Source organism: Chrysemys picta, chromosome 11 (assembly GCF_011386835.1).
Source record: "Chrysemys picta bellii isolate R12L10 chromosome 11, ASM1138683v2, whole genome shotgun sequence".
Lineage (NCBI taxonomy): Eukaryota > Metazoa > Chordata > Testudines > Emydidae > Chrysemys > Chrysemys picta.
This window is the reverse complement of record NC_088801.1, coordinates 41,753,493-41,777,318: the sequence shown is the minus strand read 5'-3', so window position 1 is coordinate 41,777,318 and position 23,826 is coordinate 41,753,493. Positions and strand designations below refer to the sequence as shown.

Sequence of the window (23,826 nt, the reverse complement as noted above, 5' to 3'; positions counted from 1 at the left end):
AAGATTATCTGGGCCCCCTGATTTAGTCCCATTAAGTTGGTTGAGTTTGGCTTCTCCCTCGGATGTGGTAATATGTACCTCCATATCCTCATTCCCATTTGTCATCCTACCATTATCCCTAAGCTCCTCATTAAAGACTGAGGCAAAGTATTTGTTTAGATATTAGGCTATGCCTAAATTATCCTTAACCTCCACTCTATCCTCAGTGTTTAGTGGTCTCACTTCTTCTTTCTTTGTTTTCTTCTTCTTTATATGGCTGTAGAACCTTTTACTATTGGTTTGAATTCCCTTTGCAAGGTCCCAACTCTACATGGCTTTTGGCCTTTCTCACTTTATCCCTACATGTTCTGACCTCAATAAGGTAGCTTTCCTTGCTGATCCCTCCCATCTTCCACTCCTCGTAAGCTTTCTGCTTTTTCGTAATCACCTCTCTGAGATGCTTGCTCTTCCAGCTTCGTCTACAACTCCTGCCTAGGACTTTTTTCCCCTTTCGTGCGATGCAGGCTTCTGATAGTTTCTGCAACCTTGACTTGAAGTAAATCCAGGCCTCCTCCGCCTTTAGATCTACAAGTTCTTCAGTCCAATCCACTTCCCTAACTAATTTCCTTAATTTTTTAAAGTTAGCCCTTTTGAATTCAAAAACCCTAGTCACAGATCTATTTTTGTTTATCCTTCCATTTAGTTTGAACTGAATTAGCTCATGATCGCTCGAACCAAGATTGTCCCCTACAACCATTTCTTCTATGAGGTACTCACTACTCACCAAAACCAAATCTAAAATGGCATCCCCTCTTGTTGGTTCAGCAACTACTTGGTGAAGGAATCCATCAGCTATCGCATCCAGGAAAATCTGAGCCCTATTATTACTACTAGCACTTGTCCTCCAGTCTATATCTGGGAAGTTAAAGTCTCCCATGATCACACAATTCCCATTAGTATTTACTTCTTTAAAAACATTAAAGAAGTCTCTATCCATATCCAAATTGGATCCCGGCGGTCTATAGCAAACCCCAAGCACTATCCCAGGGAAGCTCTAGTAGTTTATATTTAAAAGAAATCAAGAGTAATCCTAATCTGAAACATTGTTCTTTCAAGTAATTTCTGCTTAGCTTTTTGGGCTCTATACCATGGAGTTAGAGACTGAGAAAACTCGATTGTGTGGCAGGTTTCAGAAGTAACTTATGTGATGTGAATTATATTAAAAAATGGCAAACACTTTTTTTAAGTATAAAGTAGTAGAAATCAATGAGAATTGTGGCTTTTTGTCATCATGGTAAATGCTGTTGCTGCATGTATGCACAGTGAGCAGGTAAAATATGTGCTCGTTACTGCATTACAATAAAGGGAAAACCAACCTGCACTATGCCTTGCTCTAGCAGTGCCACAGGTCCCTCATTTTCATGAGCACTGAAATATTCACCAAGCTTAAATAAAAATAGATTTAAGGGACATCATCAATTTAAAAATGTAATTTCTTTCTGAATATTTTACTTGTTACAAGAATCATTGAGGATTGATGTGATTGAAAGGGAGTAGAAGAAAATAGGTTTTGTGCATTTGACAAAATAGTTACATTGTTTAACAATTTTCCCTGTAAAGTTGATCAGTTTCCACTTTGGTTTGTCAGGCTATTTTACATTTTTTTTAAAGAAGTAACATGTAGAGTGGGGCTCAGGGGCAGGTAGACAATAATACCTGAAAGTACTTTTAGCTAATTTAAAAAAAAAAAAAAAAACTGACTAGCACTCAAGTTGATAGCATCGCTTCAAGAATTTAATTTTTAAAAATGCAATGATTTAAAAAATCCATATTAACTGAAAAAAATAAACTAAATGCTCAAAACTTCATTAGCCCGGAGTTGTTTGCCTTCACTTGTGCCCTTTCAGAATGTGGAGTGTGGCTAACTTAAACATCTGAAAACCCAGAGTGCAGGGATAAGGATATATTCCATCCCAACAATACAACCTTAACTGTACTTTCACTGGAGCTGGCAGTAGGGTAGTGCAAAGGTTAATAAACTGTCAATGGAAGTGGAGGATTCTCCATCTTTTGATGTCTTCAAATCAAGCCTGGATTATTTTCTGGAATATGGTTTAGTCAAATACAAGGCATTAGACTCAATGCAGCAGTAACTGGATGAAATTCTCTGGCCTGTCTCATACTGGAAGTCAGAATCTATGTTCTAATGGTCCTTTCTGGCCTTAAAATCTCTGAATCTACAGTAAGTAGATCTGAGAAAAATAATAAGACATGCTTAGTCCTGTGTTAAGTTCCACAGATTTGACTTCTGACATTTATCTGCATGGACTCCAGCTATATTCACTGTGTTAGGTGTACTTGTTTTGAATGATGGAGGGATAAATTGGAACAACTTGGTAGAGCTGTGACTGTGATATAAAGAGCGGTGCAGGTGTACCTTGAGGAATCAAGTATGCTTCATTTCAGCATTGAGTTTTGTAGATTGTCAGTAGAGTTGCGCCAGTTACCTTGTCATGAAGATTATCAGCGGTGTAATGGCATACATGACAGTGGTGTCCGGGGCTTTGTGAGGGATAAGGGAAGGTAATGTCTCAGAACAAATCCTCAGGACAAGGATGAAAGTGTGGTAACATTTTTGCAAATCTGGGGTGGTTTGTGTGGAGTAAACTCAGTGTTTTAGTGTAGACCAAGGGGAGGTAGGTAGTTTCCTATACCTGATGTAAACCCAAGGTTTGCCTTGGAAAAGAGAAGGTACTAGACTTTATACTGCTGTGCTCGTATGCTGTAGCATCTATGGTGTGAATGTATGTAATTGGTATGCTGAGGAATTGCTCTAGAAGAGCAGAGTTAAGGTTGCATTGCAGGGGTCGCATGTACCTTAACTTCCCAGGTTTTCAGAGGTTTAAGTTTAGCCATTCTCCACATTTTGGAAGGGCACAAAGCATGACTGGGTAACATTAACTCTGCCTTAATGAAGTTTTGGCAAAATTAATTTCCTTTTGAGTTTAAAAAAATAATAATAATAATTTCTCAGTGTGCTTATGTACCACAGCCCAGCTCTCCACCTCCATTGCCTCTGTCTCCTTGGCAGTGATTACCCCAGCCGCAGAATACACTGGCCGCATGTTAGTGTCTTCAGTGCCCCTACATCATCTCCCCATCTCTCTGTCTGCCTGGCACAGCTTGGTTCTCTCTCCTCAGCCCTCCTGTCCAGGAGAAGCAGGCATTAGCATGGGACCTGCAGTTTGAGAAACTGGGGAAGAGATGCAGCAACGGTGCAAGGACTAATGTCTAGTCGGGAGGGGGGGGGCATTTTTTTTGAAGGGAGGGGTGAGGTCATCAGAGGAAGGATGATCCAGTGGTTAGGACTGGGGATTTGTTTCAATTCCCTTCTTCGCCATAGACTTCCTGTGTGACCTTTGTCAAGTCACTTAGTGTCTCTGAATCTGTTTCCTAACTGTAAAATGGGAATGATAGCACTTCCTTACTTCACAGAGGTGTTGTGAATGTAAATACGTTAAAGATTGAGGCACTCGGATACTACAGCGATAGGGGCCATGTAAGTACCTATAATTGATGTTAATATTGATGGTTGGGGGCGGGGAGGGGCAAAGCAGAAGCCACTCCAGTATCACCTGCTGCACACCTCTGACCCCCCTTTCACTCCACTCTTTCCTGCACTACTACAACCACCCCTCACTGCTCCAACCCCCGTATTCCTCCAAGCTGCTCAGACTCTCCTATTACTGCTCTGACACTGCTCTGTCTCCTCCAACATTACCTCCATATGCCTGCTGCTTTGAGCCCTTTCCACACATTTACCAGCTGCACCCTTCTCCTTGGCACTCCATGCCCCTGGTGCTCTTGGAGGGGCTATAGGTAAGTGGGAAGGTGATGGGGCTATGAGGATTCCATGTATCGGCTGAAACCAGGAAGAGGCAGGTGGGCGGAGAAAAAGTCACTACCCCAAATCTCGCCCTAGTGTATGGGGAAGAGGCTCTAGACATCCATCTTCAGCAGAGGATCCAGATCGTGTCTCACACATGGTGAGGCAAGGACTCAGACTTCCCCGTGAAGGGCAGGAACTCCCCAGATCCTGGCTTACATGCAAAGTGGGAGGGACAGGGGCTAAGACCCCCCCCCTGAGAGGCAGGAGCCCCCGGCTCCTTGAGCTCACCTTCTAGCCCCCAGCTGTGGGGCTGTGAATGGGAGGCATCTCCCCCATCCCCACCTTTCTGCTGACACTACCTGACCCAGGCAGGGCTAAGGGAGGGGAGAATGTGGGGAAAACCAGTATTTGAATTATCCTTGGCGTGTTTGGTCCCTCAGTAGCTGTGCCAGAATACAGACCTAAGCTGAAAAGCTCCCATCCCACCCCCCATGTTCCTTCACTGCTCTGACACACACACACACACACACACACACACACTCCCCAGCTGTGTCTCAACAAAGTAATAAGAATTTGAAAAATTTGTGAAAAGCTCCTGAGAATGAGTTGTGTAGTAGGTACCTCTTGACCAATGACACATTGACTTGCTATCTTTTTGATCACACTCAGTTACATTGGTCAGGAAACAGACAAAGACTGACTTGTGATTTAGTTACTCTGTCTAGTGGTCTCTCATCTTCTCTCTATTTAATTAATGGTAATTTCCTGGACAATACTTCTAAAGTAAAATCAGAATCTGCATGTGGATTTTAGAGCAATTTAAAATATTGCTCTTAAACCAGAAACATTGGTCTTGGTAAAACTTCCAAAAGCAGCCCTGCAGAATGCAGGCAAAGAGCAAGGATGTGCACAACGCACCTTCTCTGAAAGCTGCCAAGGGTGGGGATAGAACTCAAAATGGATGAGTACAATGAACACAACATGTTTTCTGAAGCCATCTAGTTATTGTGACAACAACCTGCCTCGCACCCTTGCTGCACACGTGCATTTCCATCTCTTTGGCTCATCAATTTTGGCAAAAGCCATTCTGGAGATCTAAACTCTGTCAATAACTTTTTCAGTATTGTATTGAGTGGGTGTCATGTGCTAGCTAAATTAAATGTTGAGTGAATGAGATCAGTTTTGGGACTGTTGGAGCCATAATCTGAGTTCCAGGTGTGTGCAAAAAAATAAGATTTTGTAAAAAGCTGAGGGACTGTATCTTGGGGGGACTCACCTTGCTCAAATGATCCCTTTATGGATTATTAACCCTACTCTACAGGCCCATGTGGCACAGCAAAGACAATCCAAGTAGGCATTGGATTTTAGAGCATTCACAATGGTCAACCCTTAAACAAAAAGCCATGTTCAACCTTAACCATATTTCAACCTTAGCTATGGCAGAAAACCAACTCTTCTGTAATTGCAAAACCACAGAGGTTACTGTGCTCAGACAATAAATGTTTATAATACTCCTTTTGTGTCAAAAGTGTATCTTGACTTTTTGATGACTGTAGGGTTCTTCACAGTATCTTCACTTTTACTGACTCATAGTGTTGTTACTTAATTATTGCGGACATTCTTTAGCAATAGTGTGTATATGTATTTTTAGTTAAGTTTTTCTGACCACTTGATGGTAGAATATTATATCCAGCATTAACAAGAACAGATGTGTATTTGTTTTAAAAAAAAAATCAACTGATATTTTAGTGATAATGATGGTTTTACATGCTGTGAAAATGACTTTCCATATAATTACATTCACTTCAGTCAAATTCAAAGTTTTAACTGTACTTTAAAACTTTTTGCCACAGCGTTTTACCAACGAGGATCATTTGGCTGTCCATAAACATAAACATGAGATGACACTGAAATTTGGTCCAGCTCGTAATGACAGTGTCATTGTGGCTGGTTAGTATATACTTTTATTAAGTTATCCATCTTTCTCCTGGAATGTGCACAAATTTTGTGGGGTTTTATACATGATATAACTTCTGTAGACTGGTGAAAGAAAATACCAAAGAATTTCTGTATGGTGAAGGTTTGCAACATGTATTCATTATCCATTACATTTCTATCTAAATCACCTCTCTTCACATGGTATATAATAAATACAGGATTGTCAATATTGCAGTAGTTGACTAACCTATGTAAGCATTCATATATAAAAAAGCACATGCTGTATAACCTTTTATGTCTAACTTCATCTGACACTTAAACGCTTCCCCAAGGTCTTGGTTGCCCTTATAGTTTACACGTATGTTGAAATAGTTTTTTTTCCCTAAAAATACTACACATTTTACAGACTTCAGTTGTCTCAAGAAAATCAATCAATAGTATTGTAAATATTTTAAAATAAATAAGTTGTTATAAAGAAGACAAGTCTTTTAATTTTGTCTAAGTCAAAACTACTTATTTGCAATATCTGAAATCAAACTTTAACCCCTGAATCCCTTTGCCTTTCTTGGTCAGTCAGAATCTTATTTTTCTTATTATTGTTTTATTTCTTAAAAAAAAAATTCCTCTCTAAATTTATTAAGTCTATGGCTCTTATAGACACAGACCAATCATGAATGGACCATTAGACTGTAAATATTATTAAGTAAGCTCCTCTTGAACTTCTTGGGGATAGTGCATATACTACACCATGGATATAGTCAAAACATTTTCCAGTGGTGGAGCAGTCTAATTTAATTGTACAAATGCACTAGCCCCTCTTTCCAACCTTCCGTTATTCCAAGTTGCTAATTTATTAGGAGAGACAGACAAATGGAATTCTACAGTTAAAAAAACTGGCAGACTTTTAAATACCATAAATGCTCTCTGCAGTGTGTGCAGTTTGCGGGGGAGATCTATCAGGCAATCAGGTGAGTGGCAGTGAAACAATAGAAGAGTTCTTTATCTGCCTTCCCAAGCGTGCTACAGTACTTCCATGATCTTTCCCCACTATCATACATGAACTCCCCTTGAAATTAGTGAAACCTTGTGTAATGTTATTTCCTATATTTATAATACATACTGTACAGTATAACAGCTTACTTTCACCTGACAGTGCATAAATTCTAAGTGAAATAAATGGGAGTTTCCATACTATCCAAAATATAAATTTAAAATGAGTACAGAAGTCATTCACACAATAGTCAATGGAAGTACTGTGATTTTAGTTTTACTATGCAAACATCTTTTAAATCAAAAACGTTTGGGATACTATCTTCACCACACTTTGCATGTAACTTATAAATGACACAGCATATGAATAACAAAAGCAGTAGTCCCTATTGTTGTTCACAATAAAAGAAGAAATACAAAACAGGTCCACGAGTCCATCAATGCCACTTTCCCTTGGGTTTGAATTGTGGGGGGCCCTTACATAACAGCAACTCTCATTGCTGTTTGAAAATAAAGCTTCTTTCTTAAAATGATCCTCTCTGCTAATCCAGGCACTTAAGAGTTGTTCCTTCAGCCAACAGATGGAGACAGAACTCAGACTTTTGATTACATCTTCCCCTGTATCTATACCATGAGGGACTGGTCTACAAACCTCAGTTGTGTCTCTCCAGCAGGTGGAGCAACAGTACCACTTCTGGCTGGCCTGCATGAAAGAGGAAAAGAAGCGTGCCTTGGAGGCCTAGGAAACTTTTTGGCCACATGCCATATCTCCCTTTCCAATCTTATCCCTGGGGTTTTGAATGAGAGAGTCTTCCTAATTACCAAAACTACAAGTGAATGCCACCTTCCAAAAGTTAACAGTTATTAATGTAAATACCATATTTTTATCTGATTTTCTTTATGTATGTAACCATTCAAGCCTCCATTGTAGCCTGCTACTTATAAGTGTGTATATGAAAGTGGAAAGTGACAAGGTAAGAGGGAACTCCACTCAACAGAAGAGAAGTCTAATTAAAGGCTTCCCTCTGATAGCAATCTCTGCTGACCCACTGGTGTGTTTTGTTGAGTTTTACACCTATTAATTTGTACCAGGGCATAGCAAAGTGTGCCCTCATCAAAGTGGGAACTAGCATTCGTCCATATTGTTTATTTATAGTGTATTATTAAAATAACGTTAAAACTCTAAGAAAATTGGCCCATGTATCTGATGTCTATTTTTAATCTTTTAAATATTTTCAGATCTAACTACTCTCTCCAAAATAAGTGGAAGCAAAACCCACATTATGAAATAACTGATAGCTAAGTTGTTTAATAAAACAATTTTAAGAAAAGCTAGCACAGAAATATTCCAAAATGCCCAAAATATTATTTTTACACACACAGTAAAAATATATAAAGTATTTTGAATTAAATTGCCAGAAAGTTTTGACGAGTTATATGCCTGCTTTAATTGAAAAATTATTTAAAACAAATGAGTTTTTGTAACCTTAGCAATAGTGGTTTTAGGTAGAATGGGCTGCAAGTCTTTATAATTAAAGGGGAAAGTTGCATCTTAAATTTGTTTTTAAATAATATTAAAGAAGAGCCCTTAAACTGTAGCACAAACTTTATTTTAACTAGGTGGTTGTTTGCTTTAGTGTTAACTTTAGGATAAATAACCAAAGTAATTAAAACTTGGGCATTGGTGGTATTTTCATATTTTTATTTTGAAGATCGTAAGAACATGTTCTTACTAAATGGTATTTTGGAAAAAAATGTTTAATTTCATTTCATTTCAGATCAGACACCAACACCAACTAGATTCTTGAAGAACTGTGAAGAAGTGGGTTTGTTCAATGAGCTAGCAAGTCCTTTTGAAAATGAATTCAAAAAGGCTTCAGAAGATGACATTAAAAAAGTATGTTGGCAATATTGGGCTTAGAAGTTACTATATACAATATTTTTGTTTTGGTCTGGAAGTATTTAGTATACTGAGAGATTTGTTTGTTTTGATAAAGCAGAGGAACCATGTTATACTGGAATGTATGCTTTAAAAAAAATCAATGTTCTCATTATTTTGTTTTTCAACTTTGAAATGCATCAGTCATCAACATAGCAGTGTAGGTATGTGTTGTATGGAGAAAATACAAATTTAGGCCCCAGTCCTGCAAAGACTAACACACCTGTTTGTTTCATTTTATACCATGTGGCTTTAATTGGCTTTACTATTGTCTTTTAATTATTTAAAGGCCCGATCCACAGTTTGTTAAAGTGAATGGGCACCTTTCCATTGACTCCAGTGGGCTTTTTATGAGGCCCTAAATGAGTAAATGGTTCTAAAAAGAACCCAGTTCTTACAAGGGGAAAAAATATATAAATAAAAATCAGGTGGAAGGAATAACTCTTATATACTTCAATTGTTTTGAAGGTATACAGATTAGACAACACTTTAACAATGTACACATTACTAATATTCAGTTGTTAAAATAATGAGTTAAACAGTGGTAATCAAATTCAGAAACTAAAAGTGAAGTATGATTTGAGAACAGATTTTACTATTTTAACTTCAGTTAAACTGACATTTAAATCTCTTTGACAGACAAATCCCACGTGAAAGACAAATGTTGATAACAACCAAAACCACCACACTTGTTCTTCTTGTACAAATTGAATTTTGCGTAAACTTAAATTGAATCCATTCCTAGTGAATTTTATTTAAATACATTTAGATGTGATGTCTTTCATTTTAATTCCTTCCCATTTATAAATGCTTAGGGCCCAAACCTGCAAGCACTTGTCAATGTGAAAAACTTTACTCATATAAATATAGTTATTCAAATGTACAAAGGTATGCAGGATCACATCTTTAGTTTTTTGTCTCTGTGGAGATAGCAGAGGCATTAGGAATATAATAGAACCTTACCGAGCCCTAAAAAAATCTGTCACCTGCCATTTTCTGTGAGTCCAACACAGCTCCAAATGATGGCTCCAACTAATAGATTTCTTGCACCATTATATGTAGCACTATTGAGCCTGTGAGTACTTGCAGGAGGTTTCCAGAGCGCTCACTGCCATCTCAAGAGGCTACAAGGATCAAAGAATTTTTAAAACTTCTTTGCAGTTTCTTCAACACTGCTCTTCATCCTCCCAGCTGACCTTCATGTCTTAGGGAGGGATATTGTACTGTGATCTCCCTGAGTGACTCCTAAGGGCAGTGATCAAAGGAGAATGGGGTTAATAAGGAGTATCATGTGGGAGGAGTTATCTAACTGCATTTTCTGGTTTTCAGAGGTTTTATTTTCTGGCTTTTAACTTCCATGTTCTGGAAGAGTATAGGGAGAAGGGGCACTCCTAAACAATTTTCTTTCTCTTCAATGTAGTTTGATTGTCTCTTAAAAGAACCAGATAGAGTATAATGAAAGGTAAAAATCTTTCTCGAGAGAATTATTTTCCTCTAAGGTATTTTGGCAGATGGGCTAGTTTGCAATATGAGTCAGTGGCTAAATACTCTGGACTTTCTTTTTCTTTAACCAGTATCAGTGATACTGGTTAAAAGATATTTTTCTTAAAGGAATTCCAGATGTAGTCCTCATGCCTTTAAAAGTTGTTCTGTCAGATTTTAACAATGTGAAGCCCTTTGAGCAATTAAATATATTTTTCCCATTCTCTTTTTAAACAATTTTATCTCTTTCAATAATTATTCAGTATATTTGTTTGATAACATTTTGTCCCTTGTAGCTTTTGGAACTTAAGGTTTTCATGTCACACTTGTGAGTCTAATCATTTGCTTGGTAACAATAAAATTTAATAAGCATTGCAATGTAAGTTCATGATGTGAGTTCAAAATAGAGTAGAAGTTAGGTTGTGATGGAGGGCAGTTATTCAGAACAAATCTGCAATCACACTAAAGAAGACAGAAAATTACTGGGAAAGAAAAGTGAGTCTTGTGTGGTTTTTGGGTTTGTGTGTTTTTTTTAAGTTTTGCCCTAGGTTGAGATTTCCTCCTTAGGCTTCCATATGTTTTGAGGCTTAAAGTGCTTTCAAAGTTTAAACTTTATTCTTAGCAATATAATTTAAAATTTTAGTATGTTATGTGGTAAAGTGGTATTTGAGATTTTGAGAGTTCTCCATTACAAGCTACTTATGATTGAATTGAACGTGTAATCAGTTACAGACAAGAGCCCAATACAGTGTGATTACATGGTCACATAATTGTCCTTATTCTCAAGTTGTTAGAATCAGTATGGCCAGCTATAGCATTCAGAGTATAGAAGAGAGCAGGCCATGCAGAAACCCAAAGGACCGAAGATAATACAAGGCAGGGACAAGGGGCTTTCTGCAGAATATGGCTATCTTGTGAAGCAGAATACCGTAGGCTACATTCCCAGCTGTTAACTTCCTACGGTTTTCAGGAAAGGAACACTTCTCCTACAGAACTTACAGGGATTGGCCTGTACTTTGGCTGGCCTGAGGACTTGAAAGGAGAGGAACCAGACATCTGCCCAAGGGACTGAAGGTCATGTAGAAGTGGGAATGAGGGGTAGCTTAATGAGCTGGCTCGGCTTTAGATGGCCTGTGCTCCTTGAGAACAGAGCCTCTACTCCATAGGGCTGATACTTTCCCCAGCTGCTTATTTTGTTTTTACATATTATAATTTGAGTGGCTAACAGGTTTATTTGCATGTTTACTCTTTTAGATGCCTCTAGATCTATCTCCTCTTGCAACACCAATCATAAGAAATAAAACTGAAGAGCCTTCAGTTGTGGAGACAACTCATCAGGATAGTCCTTTACCTCATCCAGAGTCCACTACCAGTGATGAAAAGGTCAGGAACTTATTTTTCTGGATTCAAAACATTTTTATAAAGAACATTCACAGCAATGTATTTGGTTTTGTATATATTTACTAGAACTACTTTGGTGACCTAATTGTTGATAGTACAGTGATGGCAGTCATATTGTAAAAGATTCAAAACCTTCAACCCTTCAGGTAAATTTTGCTTAAAATAAACATTCTTTATTCTTCCCACTGGTCCTCCAACAAATTTAGGAGAGAACAGATTTTTCCTGATATTTCTTCTTCTTGTCTTAGTCTCATCTACATGGGTTCGGCTCTTTGAGTCCTTCTCCATTCCAGCCTTATAACTCCAAGCATTCATCTTAACACTAATTTCCACTGTATTCAAGAACTGCCCCTGGCTCTTCCTCAGGGTCCAGCTCTCAGAATCATACAAAAGTGCTGGCCCAATTACCATCTTGTAGATCTTACTTTTCAGTTTGATAGGTGTTCTTTTATACAGATCACTTCACTCACTTTTCTTCATTTAGTCCGTGACTTTCCTGTTCTGTTTATAAGAAAAACAACTTTTTTTAAAAAGAGCATCTTTATACATCATAAATAGGGCTGCAGATTTGTCACATCTTTTTTTTTAATCAAAAAATCATGGCGCGATATTGGTAAAGTTAGTAAAAGTCACAGGTTTAGGGACTGCTTTGTGATTTTTGTTGTTGTTGATAAATGCCTTGACAAATGAGGGGGCACTGATCACCTGCACCAGCACGGTCCCAGCACCACAACCCTAATCCTGGCCTAGATAATGTGATTGTGACTGTACAGATGACCACATAGTTTACCTTTTTTTGTTTGTTTTGCCAGGATACCATATAAATTCACAAAATGTCCATTTTCCTCCTATTAGCCTGACATTTTGCCTGCCTTCTTAGGTTCTGCTTGCTTTTTAGTTCCCCTCTTTCCCAAAGGGGAAACAAATGTGTTTGTTTCTTTGCTGGCTATTATACTTCTGTTATTTAAAAGGATAGAATGGGAGGCAGGGAGAAGGGATAACTTTCATGATTCAGTGCATCAAGGATGAGAGTGTGACCTGAGCCACCAGACCTTTTCTTGCAGCCGAATGGGCAAAGCAGCTGAAGCAGTTGCATTATCTTGGGTAAAGAAGACTTATAGGAGGAATTTGCTGCCATCTGGTGCTTGTAAACTGCTCAGGATCACAGCTCCACTCTTGCAGCACTTATGAGCTCTTCGTGGCAGCCACATTCTCCTTCTGCACAGCTCCTAAACTTAATCTGTGCAAGGTTACCCTTTAGTAGATCTACACAGCAGATTTCTTCCGCTGCAGTCCTCCCCTGGTTTCCCACAATGAAATGCTTCACGCCTTTGTTCAAAATCTGGGAGAACTGATGAGCCATGCAACAAATGTAGGTTGTGTTTGGCTCTTTGGTGAGGAGCAAGTTTCAAAGCTAAATGTCTCTTTATTGAAAAAGCCCTGCTGCCAATCCACTCCTATTTAAACTAGAAATGCTCCCAGTTTGACCACTTCTGAATTCAAAAGGCACCATAGAAAGAGAAGCAGTCTTTAGGCAGCTAGGTCCCTAACTATTCAGGGCATTATCAGTCCAAATCTACAACATAAGCTTCATTCAGAAATCAAATGGAAGCCAGTGCAGCCTATAGGGTAATATGTTCCCTAAGTGAAATACCATTTAATAAGTGGACAGCTGAAATCTGTACTAATTGAAGGTTTTTTTCATAGTTTTAAAGTGTAGTCCTGAGTACAGCAGCAATCAAATCTGACAAAGGCATAAGTAACTGGAAAGGCCTGCATCCAAAAGGAAAGATAAAAGCCAAGTCCAGATAAAGTGCTCTGCTGCTACCTGTATGTACCTCCAAGAGCAATAGAGGATCTAATAAGGAACAAACAGTGGGCATGCTTCCTCGATCGGTGGAGATAATAATCTTTCTCCAACCCGCAAATATCACTTTTATCTGATCTTGATTTGAGTCGCAGCTAACGGGTTTTCATCTTAGCCCTGTCCTGGTTTGGTTAACTGCTCAGCTGCCCTGTCCAGAGAATTCATTTATTATGTGCTTTCATTTTATTGAGTATTTATATTCTATTTCAGTACAATTAAAGGTTATTGAATTTAGTAATAACAAGCATTACCATATAATTTCCAGTTTGCTGCATCATGCAGTGCTCTCTCATTAATTTTGGTTGGAGGCTAGTTGCCGTGTACAGTAGGTAAAGTTTATAGGACAGTATACAGGGTCCCATGTTAAAGGTAATGGCTTGTTTCATTAACTTCTGTGACGTGCTTTGGGATCTTCAGATGGAAGGTATGTATAGACGTGCTAAATGCTTGTTTAATATTTTCGTTGAATCCTAATTGATTGCCATTCTCAGATTATGACAGTCACATCCTCAGTCAGTTCTGTTACTTGCCTGGTTTACAAGCACAGTGATCTATCTTCTGTGCTCAAATCTTTCTTTAAGATTCAGTCAAGAGGTAGGCGAGGGTATTTCTAAACATCTTGAAAGACTGAAAGAACTGTAGAATCCTGGGAGTATTTTTCACGAGAGGGTCCTAGTTAAATAAGAGAAATTACTTTTTAAAAGGAGTAACAAATGTACATAGTTTTTTGGTTCTTACTGATTCCAATGGCCCTTTTGTTTCAGCTGTTATATAAACCTAAAAGAAATATTCATTTATATTTCTCTTTGCTGTATGTCAGGGCATACTGAAAAGCTCTGTTTACCAAGAACTGATGCAACTGGTAGCATAATTCTGATTGTCAATTCCTTTACCCTGTATCTATTACTAATATAAACCCTGACAGCATATTGGAGCAATATGTCTCATAGCTCAGTAAACTGGTGTTGAATTGGTCCTAAAATTGTGATGAACAGATACATTTCTTGATTTTGTTTGTCACAGCCTTAATTATTGAGCCTATATTTTTGGTGAACTTATTCAGTTTTTTAAAACAGCATAATTCATTTCACTCCAGCAGTCTGTAAGTTGGTTAAATGTTACAAAGATTACTGATTTTTTTTCTCTTTAATCTATGTTCACTGCACAATCTTTATTGATGGTCTGTAATTTCAATGGTTAATTTTCATTTTTCCCATAGGAAGTGTCACTTCAGCAGACTGCGCAGCCTACATCAACAATAGTTCGTCCAGCATCACTGCAGGTTCCTAATGTATTGCTAACAAGTTCTGACTCAAGTGTTATTATTCAGCAGGCAATACCTTCACCAACTTCCAGCACTGTCATTACCCAGGCTCCATCCTCCAACAGGCCAATAGTGTAAGTTATGTGATAGTAAAATATTTTATTACAGATTTCTAAAAAGATTTTGTCTAGTTTACAAAGTACTTTTGATCACTTTTTTCTGCAGTTTAATAAACAATGTGGCCTCCAGCTCCATATTCTCCAACAGTACAGTGAGTTTACATTATAACTATGTGAGACAGTTATGTCAAACAGAATTACTGTTAAATGTACAGAATGTGGATATTATTGATACCTTGTTAAAATGACAAATAGTTTAAGCTGTATTAAGTTTGGACAGGGTTACACCAAATTAATAATGTATCAAACTTTGTAATAAGAAACGTCAATATCTTTCAATTCTGCTGTGTATTTGTGTCCTTTTAAAATATTTCCTCCTCTTTGTTTTTCTTAGACCAGTACCAGGTCCTTTCCCTCTGCTGTTACATCTTCCTAATGGACAAACTATGCCTGTTGCTATTCCTGCCTCAATCACAAATTCTAATGTTCATGTCCCTGCTGCAGTTCCAGTAAGTTTACACATGACCTATTATACATTTTTAATTTTAAAATAATGCAGACTTGCATAAATGCTGCTTTTTTTTTTAATTTCAAACACTGACATTTAAAAAAAGATTTTTGGACTTGATTTACTATGATGTGATACATATTTTTGGCAACTATTGTAATTTGTGCTCTGAATACTCATTAGAATAGTATATCTTTATCATTCCAAATATTACTTAAATGGTTAGAAATACTTTAATTACTCTGAAAGGGTAAAAAGCTGCTGATATACCTTAAGCCTTAGAACTTAGTTTTACAGATTTTGGTAGCTGTTTTGATTCTAGTGGGCAATGCAATCATATAATTTGTATTATGCTAGAATACTCAAAGATTGTTTTTCATTTTTATGACTTTCCTGGTCAGCTTGTTAGACCTGTCACCATGGTGCCTAGTATCCCAGGAATCCCAGGGCCCTCCTCCCCACAGCCAGTGCAGTCAGAGGCAAAATTGGTAAGTTAGAATTCCATTGATCTTCAAGAAGGTTAATCTGAAAAAAAATGTTATGTCATTAATAATTAGGTCTTACTACAGATGTAGTTGTTTGACTTAGTAATTGTTACCATGCAGTATAAATTTTATTTTCTACGGACCTTGATCTTACAGAAGGCAAGCTCTGTGCTGGAATCTCAATGCTAGAAAATGAGAGCTATCAATGTGTTTTGGTTTTATGGTAATTTCAGATTCTTGTATGATTGTTAGCACCAGGACTAAAACACATTTATGAATTTAGCAGCACCAGTGAAATGTACTCAGAAGAAGACCAGTATTTTAACTGTAAGCTCAGTCTCGCACCTCATGGTGAAGGGTAGGCGTATATGTGGCTTTAGGAGAGGGAGGAGACACAAGCTTAATATCACTTCAGCAGTGAACCTTGCCTGCTAATAGAAGCAAAATTGAAGAACTGCAGAGGTAAGCCCATATCAAAATGGTGTGAAGCTTCTTAGCAGAAAAGACTATAGGAATAAAAACCAGGCTTTACCTAGCAACACACGTCTTAATATTCCCAGCTGCTTATAGTCTCTTCTTCCAGGCATGTAACCTGATAGGGTTTAGTGACCAATGTCACTAAAGAGACATTGGTATGATAACCAAAAAGGGTAAAGAAAAGAATCAGTTATATAAATGTACATTAGCAGGATCATAATAATTATAGTTTAAACTTTAATTAATCCCAATAAAAATGTGTATCTTCTCCAATTTGTTAGCTAGTTGCTTCAATGCTTTTTTATCTAACTTTTCTTCATTCCATCTGTTGTTGTAAAATGGAATGGGAAATATATGAAAGAAAAATTAAATAAATGTCCCCCCGTGTGCATCCATAGAAGAGCTCCACAGACTGAATCTGTCTTGTAGATTACGTGCATTTAACTTAGAATAGTATTACATTATCCCTGACACTCATTTACTTGTATTTAAAAAATTAAGAGGAGAATCAGGAGCAGTAAGTAGATAAAAATATTAGTTTTAAATGTGAAGCAGTAGGGGGGTTTAGGGGCAATAGCACCCTGCTAGGGCACTTTCATGGCAGCAGCAGGAGCAGGCAGCCCAGTTGCTATAGCTGCAGAAGCCACTTTGAGACTGTATATATAGCTGGCAGGGGGGGATGATGGACCGTATAGAGGGATGAAGCCCTTAAAATCCTTTATTAATGTGGGGAGAAGGCTGGGAAGTTCAGTCAGTGAACTTTCTTTTTGGCCTCCACTCCAAACCCTAGTGTATTCAGTAGTGAGGAAGGGTGCAGGGGTACCCCAGAGATGGGCAAGGACCCTTTCCACATCAAATATCTGTCTGTGTGAGGTGAGGCTGTTGGACACATAGAAACCCTTTTCCCAAAATGATACAACCACTCTCAGGAGTGCGTTGGCCACCAGTGAACTCTGAGTAGAGCTGCGTGCTACAGTCAGACCTACTCTCCCATCTCTGCTCCCTTTGGTGAGTTGGCTTTTGAAGTGCTGCAGGAGATGGGAGGACAGTACTAAGGGCTTTTTCTCCTCAGTCCCCACTCATCGTTCAGAGGGATTGAAAAAGGAGTCCTTCATTTTCAGAGTCAGGAAAAAAATAATTGTAACTGCCTTCTGAGAAAATATATTTATCTTAATTCTGGGAAAAGATTAATATAAAAAATGGGGATAAGATAAGAACAAGAATTCTATTTCCTCACCTGACTTATTCCACAGGATCAAAAGACTCCTATTGACAGAATTTCACTATGTGGAATCTATTAGAACTTCAAAACTAGAGGTCCAAATTATTTTTGTTTAGTTGGGCAAGAAATTAGATTCTTAAGAGTAAGAATAAATCATGCAGTAATATGCTTTATGAAGCTTTATTTATGAAAAAATACAAGTGGTAAAAGCTTTTGATTTCACATAGGAAAAAGCAATCACTTATAGAGAAGGCACAAAAATAGCATAAAGAAAAACAAAGATTGCGAGACTTAAAATTTAAGTCTCATTAGTTGTCTCATTAGAATGTAGCTAATATTTGCACTTCAGTGTTTGCTTATCTTCTTTAAATGGGATGGTAAAAGCATACTCACCATATTTCTTCTTTTCTTTCTTGTCTCTATGAATAAGGAATGGGCAGAATATATCAGAATTGTGTATATTAGTTGCGCTCTATATAGTGTATATTCACAAAAATAATAGAAATAATAATTTTTTTTAAAGTGTAAAGAAGAAACCTAATATTCACAGAAAAATTTCTTCAACAAAAAATTACATAGGCTAATAGCTAAGAACGATATAAAGTATTATGAACAGGCAACATGGGTTACCAATTTTTAAAATTCCCATTTGATTTTCAGAATGTAAATCTTTATTTGCAATACCAAATTCTGTGTCTTTCTGGTATATTTCTTGCATGTAAAAATATGTTAAACATGAAACTGCTGCAATGTAACCTGCAATACATTTGAAATTCTGCAAATGTCAGAGTAATTAAATTTACTTTTATCATTGGTGGTGGTCTCTGTTAAACCAACAGAGGGCTTAGAATATTTAATTATATTTGATTAATATTTCCTTGATAAACAAAGTTGATGAAAATACCTTTTTAAAAAATGCTATGCTCCGGTTGTCAATAAAACTTAATAAGCAGGATTAGCTAGATATTATTAATATCGGTTAAATACTATTTCTAGGCTTTTTACATATTTCTCTTAGTATATCACTATGGTTACTAGCTAGAAGACAAGGAAGCAGAATTTTTGAATTCATTTGGAACTTCCTTATTGATATTGTAAGCGACAGCTTAGTCATGTGTAGACATATTTCATTGTTGTGGATTTTTCTCATATTACACTAGGGGAATGTAACATAAATACATACTATATGTAATTGCTAAGACAACTGGTTGCCCAACTTGCTAAAACAACTGGCTACCTAACGTCAAAACAGTCTGCTGAATACATGACATTCAGTGTGACAGTAAATAGGCTGTTGAACTAGGGACGATGCCTTGAAAGTTGGTAAATGTCTTGGAGGGCTGTTATCTATTGTTTGCCTTTAGCTGTCGTTGGTTAAACTTTTTTGTCTTCTATAATGCAAAAACTGAAATTTCTAATCTCTAATACAGTATCTTGCATCTTTTACTGTAAGTTATATAGAAAAAAATATTATTGTAAGGTACTCTCAGTTGAGACATTCTGACTATTCCAGAAATTCAGGATGAAGTGATGTGGTGGTTGAGGCCCTAACTTCTTCTTTGAAAAGACACATGACAACTTGCCCAAGAGGAGGCAACCATGTTCATAGGTTCCTGCAGGGATGACCTAACTTTTTGCCCCTGGGCAAAACTAGTACTATCATTCCGACAAGAGAAACAACATCTGCCATCCTCAGTAGACCAGGGAGCATAATGAACATTGTAACATTTAAGACACAACAGCAAACTACCCTGATGTGAAGGAAAAATTAGTGAGCGGCCAATACGGTTGCATCAGGAGTTCTTTAGTGATCCGGAACTAAAAGGAATCCTACAAAAAGTGGCAACGTGGACAGATTGCTAAGGATGAGTACAAAAGAATAGCATAAGCATGTAGGGACAAAATGAAGCAAAGGCACAAAATGAGTGGCGCTTAGCAAGAGACATAAAAGGCAATAAAAAGAGGTTTTATAAATACATTAAGAGCAAGAGAATGATGAAGGAAAGTGTAAATCCACTATTTAGTGAGGGACAGATGGTAACATCAAGGAATTCTGAAACATTTAATGCCCATTTTGCTTCAGTTTTACCTAAAAAGGTGAACTGTGACCAGATACTCAACACAATTAATATTTACAAGAAATGGGAAGGGTCACAAGCCAGAATAGGGAAAGAACAGTTTAAAAAATATTTAGGTAAGCTGTATGTTTTCAAGTCTGCAGGGCCTGATGAAATTCACCCTAGGCTACTTAAGAAACTAAGGTCATGTCTATACTTACTAGGGATCAACGTTGCTGTGATCGATGCAACGGAGGTCGATTTAGCGGGTCTAATGAAGACCCGCTAAATCGACCACATAGCACTCTCCGGTCGACTCCAGTACTACACTGGAATGAGAAGATTAAGGTAAATCGACAGGAGTGCATCTCCCATCGATGCAGTGCAGTGTACACATCGCAGTAAGTCGACCTAAGCTATGTCAACCCCAGCTACTTTATTCACGTAGCTGGAGTACCATAACTTAGATAGACTTGCTGCAGTAGTGTAGACAAGGCCTAACTGAAGCAATCTCAGAACCATTAGCAGTCATCTTTGAGAACTCATGGAAGATGGGTGAGGTCCCAGAGGACTAGAGAAGGGCAAGCATAGTACATACCTTTAAAAAAGGGAACAAAGAGGGTCTGGGAAATTGTAGACCAGTCAGCCCAACTTTGATACCCGGAAAAATACTGGAACAAATTATTAATCTTTTTGTAAAGCCCTTAGCAGATAAATAGGGTGATAGGAATAGCCAACATGGATTTGCCAAGAACAAATCATCCTAGACCAACATAATTTCCTTCTTTGATGGGGTTACTGGCCTACTGGATGGGGAGAAGCAGTAGATGTGAGATATTGTGATTTTTAGTAAGATTTTTGACACAGTTGCATATGACATTCTCATAAGCAAACTAGGGATGTGGCCTGCGTGAAATTGCTATAAGGTTAGTGCACAACCAGTTGAAAGACCATACTCAGAGTAGTTATCAATGGTTCGCTATCAAACTGGGAAGATGTATCTAGTGGTGTCTTTTGTATGGATTTAGATGGAATAAATGGGCCCAAAGAGTCAACGATGTTAATATGACAGTATCCAACATTAAAGAGTGTTAAAGAAGGTTTGGGGTCTGGTATACAGATACCACAGCCTACTTAGTGCCATGGCAAACACACCCTTAAAAAATCTTTTTCACCTTTTATTAAAGATACAGAGAGAGAGAAGGAAGGAAAAACTGGTAAAGCATTTGAAATGTAAAGTATTGGGGAAAGCTTTTATTTTAACATCCCTTGTTCTTTTCCCTTTAGCTGGAGAGCGAGTTTTTAGAAGGAAAACCCACTTACTTGACAGTCTATTAGATGGTATTAAAGATGGTAATAACTGTCCTTTTGGGGAAAAGAGAAGTTAGTTGAGAAGGGCTAGAGTTCTCATTGCTGTGAAAGTCCAATCCCATTTCTTAAAAGACAAAACAAAACACTCACACAGAAGGGGAACGAAAAGAACAGCAGATGGAAAATGCAGCTTCTGTCTCTAGTGTTGACTTTCACTTGCAGCCTCACTGCTGGAAAAACAAAGGAACAGCAAACTGTTTTATTAGTCGCTCTAAGGCATGGTAAACTTGTAGCAGCGTTGGGCTGTTTAGGGCATTGCTTTTAGCTGCCTCTTTTCAGTTACAGACTTACAGAAGTGTTGTAGAGTATACAGTCTTGGCCAGTTAAGCCAGATTCTCGTTAAACAGAAGGCAAAAGATGAGAGATAGGAAAGGGAGTGGTGGGTGGTGTGATAGTCTCAAATTCCAGGTGGTATTTGGGATTCAGCTGGAGTTGGTAGAAGTGGCAATGTCATCGAAGTCCCTCTGTTGCCCAGGTCTGGTCAGGACATCTTGGAATCAGGTTGACAAAGGTCCAATGATGGTACAGTAGATCCTGCAGTGCCAGGAGATAGTAAGAGTGGCATTCATGATGGTGAAGCTCGCTCCTTCCCAGTCTCTGATCTTTCAGTCAGCCATTGTCACATTAGCCAGCTTTTTCCCTCCACAAGTCTCTTTGAGGACTCCGAAAGGGAGTGATGGGCAGAATAGCCAATCTCCTTATTTTGTCCACCAATTATTCCTAATTTCTAACACACATTTGTGACTAGATGACCTCTTGAGGTCCCTTCCAGCTCTACTGGTTAACAGAAATTACATCCATTTGTTACAAGCTCCCTTGACTTTCCTAATATCCTTCATGGGGAAGGACGACGTGGCTAAGTTAGAGTTGGAGTCAACTTTCAATGTGTGTTAGGCACCTAACTCTCTCAGATGCTTCTGAAAATCCCACCCGTACTCTGTTTTCCCATCTGTACAGGGGGGAAATAGAACCTTAGATGGGTGTTGGACGCATAATTTATTACCATTTGACTCTAGTTTAGCATATTTTTTTAGAGTGAGCCAGAGCATATAGAACCACTGCATATTTTGATAAATAACTATTTATTTCCTTATGGCTTGTATGTAGCAAAGCTTCACGCTCAAAATCATATATAGCACCATTTGTTGTGGTAATCATAAGAGTGAGCTTTACTGAAATAAATGGAAATTTTGTTTTAAACTTCAGTTGTTAAAAATAATGTGTCAGCAAAGATGCTCTTCAATAATAGATATAAGTCATGGTTAAAATTTCATCTTGGCTTTCCTAGAAGACAAAAATCCCACAGTTGTTGAAGATAGGGCACCTAATCTGTCTCACATGCCAAATATAGCCTTCAGTCATGCATTCATCTAAAGAATGTCCTTCTGCCCATTTTTTACCTTTTAAGTATGAGTAGCTCCTGAAGTCTCAGTTCAATTTCTAAATCTGCTCTCTAGTAACATTTCAAAGTCTTACCAGCCTGAAGTTGCCCAATTTAATATTCAGGTTTGCCTGTCATTTGGTTGGTTGAGCTGTATTCCACTTCCACACATGTGTTTGAGTCTCCCTTCAGTGCCTGGATTGCACATCTGTAAATATTTTCTTAGTTACAGCCTTCTTTTGATTTGACTTGAAAGAATGTGTATCTGGTCTTTGAAGATGTATCATTGAGATGTCTGGTGCTAACATTCTGGAAAAAAGTTTAACCTTACAGGATAGTTTTCTTCTGATGTTTTTCCCCTGTGCAATCAAATTTCATACCAGTATAAATTTGACAAAACAAATGTGCAAGCACAACTGCATATTAACTTTGTAAATACATAATTTAAATAGTTGGATTTTTGTTTTGTTTTTTATTTGGTATGGCTGTTGTTTTGATGGAATCCCCAACCTGGGAATGTCAGACTCCTTCAGGGTGGCACAGTTTTGGCTTCTCATGTGAAGGGAGCTGTAAGGCTATTACTGCCAGAGCCCTGTTCAGTCTCCTTTGCTGCTGTTTTCTCTCCTCTAATCTGTGCTATCACTGCCTGTAACCTTATAGGCTGTAAGCAGCCTGTAGGGGGACAGTACACTGTGAACACAATTGCCTTGGGTGGGGGGAGTGAAAAAACACAGGAGCAAGAAAATAAGATAAAGAATGAAAATAAACCAGAAAAAATATCTATAGAAGAAAAAAGAACAGGGATAAAAGATTCGGAAAAGAAAAGAGACAGAAAATAGCAAAATGGTTACCTAGCTCTGATCGTTTTGTTACGATGCACTCTCCAGTAAGACTGTGTTAAAAATATACCATATAAGGAACAATTAAGTGTATGCTTAAATGCTGAAGCATAATGATATGAAGTTAGACAGTAAGATGTATTGCATTTAAGCACCTGCATACAATATTAAATTTAGGTAGGTGAAACAGGCATTCTAATGTAGTTCTTTTGAGTTGGATGTTCACGTACACAGTGTTAGCTTGAATTACTCTATGCTAGTGTTGTCAGGCACGAGGTGTCAGTTGCTCTTATTCCTTTGAAAATATTTTTTATTGTTCGCTTTTAATAGGAATGATGATTCATAGATTCCAAGGCCAGAAGGGACCATGGTGATAATCTAGTCTGATCTCCTGTGTAACACAGCCCATAGAACTTCCCTAATGTAATTCCTGGAGCATATGTTTTAGAAAAACATCCCATCTTGATTTAAAAATTGTCGGTGATGGTGAATCCACCATGACCCTTGGTAAATTATTCCAATGGTTCAACTTCCAGTGATCCAGCCACTGGTTCATGTTATACCTTTCTCTGCTATATTGAAGAAACCATTATTAAATATTTGTTCCAATGTAGATAC

The 23,826-nt window shown here is 37.8% G+C and overlaps 1 protein-coding gene across 29 annotated transcripts in view; it reads left to right on the top strand.

Annotated features, from left to right (window-relative positions):
- Positions 1-23,826, top strand: part of ATF2 (activating transcription factor 2) — an 82,188-nt gene that overhangs the window by 20,949 nt on the left and 37,413 nt on the right. For 10 of the 29 annotated variants that reach the window (XR_010591587.1, XR_010591590.1, XR_010591589.1 and 7 more), the window contains 6 exons: positions 5,722-5,818; positions 8,575-8,693; positions 11,472-11,600; positions 14,705-14,883; positions 15,263-15,377; positions 15,778-15,864. Coding sequence is in view for 25 of the 29 variants with exons in the window: in XM_008178391.3 (XP_008176613.2) it covers positions 5,722-5,818; positions 8,575-8,693; positions 11,472-11,600; positions 14,705-14,883; positions 15,263-15,377; positions 15,778-15,864 (726 nt within the window). In the remaining 4 variants the exon portion in view is untranslated. Of the gene's footprint in view, positions 1-5,721; positions 5,819-7,370; positions 7,666-8,574; positions 8,694-11,471; positions 11,601-14,704; positions 14,884-15,262; positions 15,378-15,777; positions 15,865-23,826 lie in introns of all 29 variants that reach the window. The other 19 variants (XM_065561878.1, XM_065561888.1, XM_065561872.1 and 16 more) reach the window with 4 other exon arrangements.